General features: G+C 35.7%; 1 protein-coding gene across 10 annotated transcripts in view; it reads right to left on the bottom strand.

Moving 5' to 3' along the window:
* Window positions 1–3,783: 3,783 nt before the first annotated feature.
* LOC106463825 (ankyrin-2-like) overlaps window positions 3,784–10,856 on the bottom strand; it is a 253,624-nt gene continuing 246,551 nt past the window's right edge. For all 10 annotated transcript variants that reach the window (XM_013923893.2, XM_013923894.2, XM_013923895.2 and 7 more), the window contains one exon: window positions 3,784–5,304. In XM_013923893.2, coding sequence (XP_013779347.1) covers window positions 5,109–5,304 — 196 coding nt within the window. In that variant the 3' untranslated portion in view covers window positions 3,784–5,108. The remainder of the gene's footprint in view (window positions 5,305–10,856) is intronic.

Here is a 10,856-nt window from a genome sequence, read left to right as displayed (position 1 = left end):
GGATTGACCGTTATATTATAACGCCCCCAAGGCTGAAAGGGCGAGCGTGTTTGGTGTGACGGGGATTCGAACCCGCGACCTACAGATTGCGAGTCGAGCGTCCTAACCACCTGGCCATGTCGGGCCAAAAAACATTTGTAAAGACCGCACATTTCACGTCCACAGACACTGAAAAAGCAAACACATTCAGAGACTACTTCAAAACAATCTTCACCACGCCAGAGACACAATCATTCGATCAACAACATTACGCTAACGTCAAGAAACACATAGTCAAGACACATTCACCCCCAACTTCCCCACCTCTCTCAACTCAGTACCATCACCAACCAGCAACAACATAGATAGACCCATCACGATCGGATAGCTTAAAATAAAGATCAAGCGACTTAAAAATTCCTACCCAGGCGAAGACGGTATCTGTAACATTATATTCTTTTTTTTTTTAAACGCGTCCCACACCTTACTCACACACCTCTGCACAGCATATAGCCTTTCTCTTAACTCTGGATATTACCCCACAGCCTGAAAATCCGCCCTAATAGCGGTCATCCTCCAAAATGGTGCAAACCTAAGTGATTCCTCCAACCACAGACCCATTAACTGCCTCGGGACAAAAATTCACAGCACGACTACTCCACCAACTTGAAACAAACAAATTACTAACAGGCGTACAGAACTCTTCCAGAAAACGTAGACAGACAACAGACCACTTCGCCAGACTGACCGAGGATTTAATAACAATTATGCGACAGCAGCTACATTTCTCGACGTCAGGAAAGCTTTCGATAGCGTCTGGCACGACGGATTTCAGTATGAATTAACTCATTACAACATCCCTGAACCCATTATGCGTTGGACTTCCAGATAAAAGAACCGCCCGTGCCAAAATAAACAACGACACATCCACTCATTTCACACTGCTTGTAGAAGTCCCACAAGGGTTAGTCTTAAGTTCTCTGTTATACATAATATTCGTACACGACGTAAAATTTCTTTCACTCACTAACACACGTTTCCCAGTACGCAGAAGACTCGCCCTATGGAGCATCGCGTGTACCCCCGCTTAGCTGCACACAAATTACAATCTCTCCTTAAACATATAACCACAAGCTATTATATTCAGAAAGCTCGCAAAAGAATCAAATCTAAAATACACGACACCACACTCAAGCTCTACGACAGGTTCATTAACACTATTACTTTTCTAGGTATTACTTTCAACAATAAATTAACATGGAATACGCACCTACATAACACACTCAAGAGGGCAACGCAAAGAATAAGTTAACTCAAAAGAATAGAAGGGTGTGCGAAAGAATGTGACGCCCAATCTCTCACTTTAATCTACAAAATGTACATAAGACCAGTCATCGAATACGGTAACCCCATCACTTTTAACATGCCACAACATTTATAAAAAAAGTTAGAAAAAATATAATCCAAAGCAATAAGAACCGCCCACCCATATACACACCGTCATGTTACCTAAACAAATTCAGTAAACTACAAACAACAAAACAAAGATTCACCGACCTAAATTCAACTTACTATAACAAAGCATAACAACACTAATCACTCGGCACAGTTCTTTCAGAAACACCTGATTCCTGACGTAAATGCACCCCTCCCTTCCAAACTTATATAACACTTACACAAATAAACAACACTTTGACATTATACCACCAAAAGCATACCTGGTCACCGTCCCGCTCGTCCAACGGACTCACCTGATTAACGACTCAACTCGAAAAGCAGCTAGTAAACAGCGCTTATACCAATTCTCGGCCTACTCTAATCGAAAAGTTGGATTTGACCGTCACTCTTAAAAACATAATCATAGCCACAAAGTGCGAGTTTTCGGCAATTGCATGAACCCTTGGGCATGCCAGGTCTATCCCAAAAGAATACTTTGACATATGATGATCATTACTGTACTAAGAAATAAATTTGGGGCTACTGTGGATTTTTTCTCACAGAGTTATATTTGTATATTAAAAATTATTTATTTCCTCTGTGTAAACACAATAAAGTTCAGAACGAGCATAGACGATGAACTCATTCAAGTTATTTTTAGCTTTAATTATGTAAATTCAAAATATCGTGTTTAATTTTATCTTGCTATCCTACAGACTTCAACTTTAAAAAATGTTTGCGAAATTGCACTTTGGAATGCAATTGCACCTATTCATCTTCCTCTCACTTTTACATTCTATAAAAATAACTAATTTTTACTTTTTGTAAGACAAATAATACTTGCTATAAAAGGCGAGTACAACATAACCAAAAAATAATGTTTTTCACTTTTATTACAAATTATAATACTTCTGAAAAGTTAGACATTTGAACGAAACTTATGACTGTTTTTTTACAGTTTTATAATTTAATTTGTTCCCAAATCGTTAGTCATTATCTGGAAAAGTTGTATCAAGAAATCTTAATTAGGTGTTGTATCTTTTTATCTCAGTTTCGTTGGTATTAGGCAGTCATTTTTAGGTTAATTCCACATACTTGTTTCTTTATGGCTTTCACTATTTAAGTGAATTATTGTCAACTTTTAAAACCAGATATAGCTTAATTATGATTCGCGATCCTCAAGTTATTTTGCCTTATCTTTTTATATTGGTAAAAAACAACAAGTAATTATATATAACCTTAAAACATTAACAAAATTACATTACTATATTGTTTTCGATATTTAACAATGTCCTTTCAATATCGAAATGTGAATAATACTGGTCTAACAATAATTTTTACATATTCGTATATATATATATATATAACCAGTAAGTGATTATATACATAATATTAACTAGAAACCACCTGCGATAGAGGGCATTCAATACAAGTTAAGGGTACATCCTTTACAGTGGTTTATTAACTTATATACAAATATCACACTTCGATTTCATAACACATTCAAGAAAAATACACAGAAACATCATGCACAACAGAACATGCATCATTTGACAATCTGCATACGACATAAAAAACTGGTATAATAAAAGTTACACAACTTTGCTTTGCACCTTTGTTAACCTAAAGAAATTGATGAAATAAATTATATTTCAATTTGCTTTAAAACTAAATAGTTTTCCAGAAAAAAAAAATATTGATAAATCACTAAAACAAGTTAGACGAAAATAACATTCACCAACAACATACAAAAACTCAAGGTAATAACGAAGAGGAAATATAAAATAACGATTGTTTGTTTGTAATTAAGCACAAAGCTACACAATGGGCTATCTGTGCTCTGCCCAACACGGTATCGAAACCTGGATTCTAGCGTTGTAAGTCCGCAGACATACCGCTGTGCCACTGGGAGGCATAAAATAACGCAACCAAAAAATCATCTTATACATAATATTTTAAGAATATGGAACAAACTAAAGAACACAACATTATCAAATACTGCAATGGATAACACAGTACGGTTGGAATACTATCATTATAGTATGCAGTGTTAAAAAACATCATAGGCCTAATAGTAATGTTATATGACAAGTATAATCAAATATTCTTTCTTTTTAACTAACTGAAGAAAGTTCGCTGAAGAGGTGAAAAGTCATAGTTTAGAATTTTTTTAGTTACCAGACAAAAGATGAAATTTTTCAAAGTTTAAAGAAACACTTGGGTTCCCTCATCAAATATAAAGTCAATATATTTCCAAAAGTACGTTAACTCTAAACCAAGGGTACAGAACTCACCTTCTGTGTATGATATTTTTACATCGTTTATGAAATTTGAGGTGTGAAGAATAAGAAATAAACACACTTCAACTTTTGTGAACAAGAAAGCTTTATTGAACTTGAAATTTTCTAAATTACCGTAAAGAAATGAAACACAATATATTTTTACCAGCTCACAATTAAATCTCCAGGGATGGATAAGTAGGGGCCAATTACTTGCCCATCTCCAAAGTTCCAAATATTGAATAGTTTTTACTGCATTACACACAATTACATTCAGTAAAATGTGTCATGCACCTGGGGGTTAAATCTGGTTTCATTTCCCAAGTTCTACCGATACTCTAAGAAGTTTTTCAATAATAAGCTGCCATAGTAAAAATCAAAGCCCTAAAATAATTAAAGATGCATTAACTAGCTCACAACTTGATAACAGTAGACGAATATGGTAAGGCAATGATGAGGATAAGATGCCATTTCATTTGGTTACATTACAACTGTGACATTTCTGGTTGAGAAGGTGTTGACTGATACGACAACAGTTCTATGCAAGAATGTTATAATCTTGTAAATATTATTTTTACTACTTATTCTAATATCCCTTTTAACTTTTTTAACTAATACGATGCTTTAAAACAATACTTAACAAATATTAACTCATCTGAATATGGAAGAAATACTTTATACTTATATTAAGCTCTTAGTTTCCCATTGGAGAAAAACAATATACCAGAACAGGGGAAAGAATATACAAATTGAAAAGTCCAAATGTTTTTTATTGTTTTATGTGTTAAATATAAGGTATACACTTGTGTTGTTTTACCTTCAATTACCCAATGCAAATTAAAGCATACAACTACAGCTAAATTCATGCAAGTGAAAATATCCTGTTTTTGGTTATCCCTCAGAATTCAAACTGACCTGCTGTCTTAGTCAAGTGAATTAAATTAAGTCACCAAAGATAATTTGATAGTACGTTACAAGAGTTTTTTGGATTTTTTTAAAAAGCCATTATACTAAAAATGCAGGATCATGAATTAAATTTTCAACCACAAGGTAAATAGTTCATTATATATCACAATCTTACTCTTACAACTTTTTTCCATCTACAGCAAAGCTCACAATGTAAACTCAGCAAAGAAACATCAACACATACACTTGTATGGCAGAGCAAAGCTGAGATTTTTATGTTTAAATGCTTAAATTCCTTCACAATATTTGGAGCTTCTTTTATAGTTTGTGGTTCTCATTGCCTTTAAAAGTTACATAATAGTCCAAAATCAAACAAACAATTATGACTTCAATGACTAAATGAAATACTACTCAAGACAACAACAGAATAAGGATAGAATTTCAAGACAACAGGTGCCATTGAGGAGTTAATGGCATTGTAGAACACTGTCTAGAGATAAGGATTGTTTATTCTTTATCATCATCGAAATGATAGGCAGTCTGTGAACTGCCCTCGTCGGTCATGAACTGGTTTAGAATCTCCTGCATGCTCTGCTGAAGACTGCCATGTTTTTCGATATCACCGTATTGGGTGGTCGTTTCAGTGACAGTGCAACGTTGGCCATCAGCTCCTACTGTGGTGGAGGTACATGTGGTTTCCGACCTAAAAGAAATATTATTACATTTGTCATAAAAATGTGCAGTGCAACTGCTTTATGATAAACACCTTGCAAGTATATCTAAATTAAAAGATATAAATAATGATTATTGTATGAAGAAACAAAAAGTACAACTGCTTCATGATAAACACATTGTAAATATATATATACTAAATGATATTAACAAAGATCACTGTATGAAGAAACAAAATTTATCCTGGATATGACATAAATATTTGGGATGTAAAAATACTAGTAAGAAAATGTAATTCTTAATCATAAGCAGTAATCTATAAACATATGTCTTCTATAAATTATTCTGCAACTGGTCCTCCTTTTCTGAATAAACTATGAGTAAATCTTGTACACAAATACACGTTTTATTTAGCTATATATATATTTGTCTATAATTCTGTTTTTACTGAAGTGATTTTTTCTTTACAACAACTACATGAAGCTGTATTTTTTTTTTTTTTTATAAGAGTTGATATTAGGTTTTAATTACTTTTTTGATATTACTTAGTTCGCGTCATTTTGATTTCATTCAGATAAACTGGAATTCATTCATTTTTTTTTATTACATGATAATACCAATAAATCTAAATTTTAACTTGAACAATTAAAATCAAATTCAAACAGGTACTTATCTCTGAAACACAGTTTGCCTCTTCTTGTTAAGTATAACTTCCTTTATCAATGTCACAAAACCTACATTTCTGAATGTCCTTGATGCAATGCAGTACATGTGCCATACCTACCCATAGCTCTCCACTCTCCCAGCTTATATGTTACTTGCACATGTGTCAGGGGAGTATTTCCAGCTCAACACTTGATTTCTTTTGCAGTCATGATGTGAAATTGCAAATCTCATGGTTGTAGGGGGGTGGGTGGAAATGTAAGTCTTTGTTTGACATTCATTTTAATTCTAAAAAATGTAAAATTCCAATAGGCAGACTTACTTCTGAAACACAATTTACCTGATTACCCACAATAAAAAATAGAAGGGAACCACAGGATGTGATGGTTTATGGACTATGAAGCACTCCACCTACACCAATTGATGGCTATAAAGTCAAACGTGAGAAATAAAAAGCAGAATTAAAACCCAACTATATAAGCAGGACTGAATACAAATTTGAGAAGGAGTGGAGAGGACTATGCACTTGTTAAGAGAATATGAGTTATGAACTGGTTTAGAATCTCCTGCATAATAATATTATTATGAAAGTGGAACAGAAATAGACAGTATGGAGATTCATAATGATATCACTTCTGCTCTGTTATAGTTATATCAGATGAGCAAATGAAGCTGAAAAGATAGGCACCTACTGAGGCATCAGATGGCATCTGCTGTCCACATCTAGATGACACCACCTTATAATGGAAGTCAGCATTGAGGGTGGTATGTGTGGTATAAACTGAGGTTTCATATGACACAAATAAATTTTTCTTCTTTTGTTGTTAAATAAACTTACCTGTAAAGGATTCTAACTGGATTCAAGTACAATATTTGATGGTAAATGGAATCCTCCACTGAAGAAACAGCAAGATGATGTTAATAAAACTGTAAGAAATATATTTGGAGTCATCCAAATACTGGTTTGTTTGTTTGAAGTTAAGCACAAAGCTACATAATGGGCTATCTGTGCTCTGCTCACCACAGGTATTGAAACCCAGTTTCTAGCATTGTAAGTCTGTTGACATACTGCTGTGCCACTGAGGGCCCACATACTTGACTGAAAGATATCCTTTAAAGGGATTTGCAACTGGGACACCAAAGATAATGTCAAATGATGAAGTTGATGGGTTATAGGTAATTGGGTACATCCAGGCAAATCTATTCACACAGCTTCAAAAGGCAGCCAATAAAGAAGATTTATAATCAGAAACAAATGATGCAAAAAAATGTATCTTTCATGAAAGAGAAACAATACTAAAGATGACACCTAAAGTGACTGGTAAACTATAAGGGAAGAACAGCATGAAAACCTTGCTAACAAATTGGCAACATGAAATGAGAACCCTCCATGTCTCCCAGAGAACCAAGACAACAGCAAATTATGAAGATGTTGATGTCAAACTTCAGAGTGGAAGATGGAAGTTGACAAAAAAGTTTGAACCAAAGAGGAAGAGGATCTTTCAGACAGAAAAGGTAGCAAAGAGGAAACCATGGCTGTGTTGGTCAAAATGGCACTATGAGAAAAACTCAGCAAGACATGGAGGATCTTGGAGAGTACATGAGAAGCATAGGCATAAAAGATTAGATCCTTTTAATTCTAGCTCAAAAAGTCCATGGCCAAAGGAAGATGCTAATTGTCTGAAGAGGTGAAAGCATTGAGCATGGGATGTCCAAGACAATCATGTATCCAATAGAAAACAGACAGCTGATGAGTCCATTGAGTAGGAAAAACTCAATAATCTCATGAGAGTATGTCTGAATTTTCATCATGCCTATCACATGATAAGCATGAAAGGAAGACAGCCACACGACAGACTGTGATAATGGGTGATTCCTATGATAAAAGATGTATCTGTGAAGAAATGAAGAGCTGTTGGTGGGGGACAAAAATTAACCCCACAATAGTGAATCCCTGATCCAACCAAACTGGAGAGAAGCAAGAATGTGTAGGGAGATAGGTATATGCTAGGATAATAGGTCACAGCTCATCTTCCACTGGGACATCAAATTCACATGGGCTTGCTCCACAGGAACAAAATTGATTGGGAAAGCCATAATCCCAAAAGAAGAGATATGTGTCTTTGGCTACAATTAAGGTACACATAAGCTTGCATACTCTCAATATTAAAGCTCAAAGAGTCAGAAGATAAGGATGAAGAGGCTCCTGAAAAGTAATAATCCAAAATCTCAATTGAATTGGATAACAAGTAGGAATAAGCTGGAATATGAAAGTGTGGTTGATCTACCAAAGTGTGCCTAAGACTGTGTAGAAGAAAGAGCATGAACCAGTCATGTATTTAAGAATGGAAATTTATGCTGAATGAGTGCAGATGACCTGCAAAAAGTCTCACTAATCAAAACAAAAAACATGTATGAAACTGAGGATAGGTAAGATAAGTTGGTAAGGGCAGCCAACAAAGAAAATTTCCAGGGAAAATGAAATGAAAGATCAAGAATAGCTTAAAGCTAAATGCTGGGATGAAGAAGATCAATCAAAATGAGACTTACCACTGACTGAAATTAGGAAAAATAATCAAAAACACAAATAAGAACTCCATACAGATGCTTCCACCATTAAAAAATTTGAGACTGACAGTGAAATCATATGAACCAAATTAGAAGACCCTGCTAAAACACTCAAAGCACAATGAACAGAAGGAAAATGAAGAGATTCAATGTTCAGTTTATTTCTGAAAGAATCAGCAATAACTAATAATAGAAGAAGGCAGTAAAAAGAAAATTCTGAAACAGAATCATCTAACATATGACTAAACCCGTCGAGTATTACAGAAGTAGGCTCAAAACTGAAACTAGCATATACCTGGGTGATAAGCTGAATCAGGTCTGCAGGAGTGTTGTCAGGAAGAGGGTTAATGTGTAACAGACTAGGTCATGTTCACAAGTATGTGAGGAAGGGTGATGTTTCATGACACTGGCATTCATCTGAATGGAAAATCCCAAGGAGATAACCACTAGTAACTAAGCATGCACAAACCAAATGTATTGATCAATCAAAGCCTACAACCAACCCTGAAATCCCTGTGTACATCCATATACAAATGTGGAAATAAGATAGCATTGAAGGAGAAGAAGCTACTATGTTAGCAATGTGAACAGCACCATTGTCAACAAGAAAATCTGGCTTTGGGCTGGAAGATAGAGCTTATGTGGTCCCCTAACACAAGCACAAAACAGTCATGTGGAAGGTGGAAGAGTAGATCAAAATGGGTAGATATGATACAAGTACTGCATTGCATCATGGATATTCAAAACTTTAGATCACGTGACATTGCCAGAAAGAGTTCTCATCAACAAGAAGAGGCAAACAATGTTTCTGAGATAAATGTCTTCCTCACCAGAAAATGTATTTTAGGTGGATACTCACATCTCCACAGAACTGATAGCTATTACCTTGCACCACTACTGAAAATATTATCTTGCATGTGCCAAACCTGAAATAAAACTCCCACCCACATGTATTAACGTTTACTGCACTAGTCTATGATGCAATCAGCATTAGATTATAGCCCTCCACTAATAGCTGTGACACATCCTCCATATACATTAGACCCCATGAACATCTCATGTATTAACATAGGTTAACATTTTCTTAAATCTAAAATGTATTTCCAATAATACTTACCTTTCTTTACCCTACAGCTATTATTGACTGCTAGGGTTCCTTCCTTTGCCCATCTAAGCAATGGTCTGATTTTCTCTCACTTGCTCCAGTCTTTTATACCTCACTTAAATACCTTTAATGATACTTGTCTTGTAACACTCTCCACCTACATCAATGCACCCTCTATTCTGGTACTGTATATAAGCACCTCATTCAGATAATTTTATCATTTTTTTCAAGACTGACTCAACCTGCAGTCTCTAATAGTGGCTCTTAGTGGGAAGAAAAGGTGGTAGAGTTTGAGAGGTGGTAAGTATTATTGGAAATACATTTTCAATTTAAGAAAATGTTAACTTCCAAAACATATTTACCTCCTTTCACACTACAGCTAGAATCGCACATTGAGAATGTGGATGGGCCAGCGAAGGCATTATCCATACATAAATGTCTGCACAGATCATGGGTATATCAATAGAAAAATTTACACCCTACTGGGGGAACCGCACTACATCTAGAACAGGTATTTTACATGATTTATCATCACTACTGGCCAGGCCCCAACCAGATAGCCGAGGTTCCACTGCTTGGGGTTGAAATTATAGGGCCATGGTCCCTATATACCACATGAGTGGATCCCATCCTGTAGCCACAGGAAGGACAAACCTTCTCCTCAACCTCAAGAAGTCTGAAAGGCAACACACCAGGCTTGGAATGATGGGATCCTGTATGCCTTACTCAAACTGAGGAAATAGAACTCATCTGATCTGGAATTATGAAAATGCATCCTCACTCCCCAACTGTGTGGGCAAGGTAAATTTCTCTTGCTCCTAGAATTATGGGAAGAACAAGGAACAAACTGTGTTCAACCAAGGATCCAGGATGGGACCACTAAGCATTTGGAATTACGAACAGACAATGGACCCTCTTCCATGAACAATGAATTGAACAAATATTGATCAAAACAAAGGGCCACATTCAACCCAACACTCTGGAGGAAAAGCCTCTGTCCACCACTCCAGTGACTATAAGGACTCCCTAGCTCCACTAGTAGAATCTGGGGGTTAATACACATTGGGGAACCCTGACGAACAGTGCAATAGGTGAATAAAGTTCCCTTAACTTTTAAAAGCAAACTGAAACCAATTTATTCAATCCAATGATTGGCAGGGACAGGCAGGATCCCCTTATGCTTTACCCATGACAGTCAATGAGTAGCAATCCAGCATAGTACAGTAATACCACCCAGTCAGCCTCTA

Source organism: Limulus polyphemus, unplaced genomic scaffold (genome assembly GCF_000517525.1).
Source record: "Limulus polyphemus unplaced genomic scaffold, Limulus_polyphemus-2.1.2 Scaffold1493, whole genome shotgun sequence".
In the NCBI taxonomy this organism is placed as follows: Eukaryota; Metazoa; Arthropoda; class Merostomata; order Xiphosura; family Limulidae; genus Limulus; species Limulus polyphemus.
This window is presented reverse-complemented; position numbering and strand designations above follow the sequence as displayed.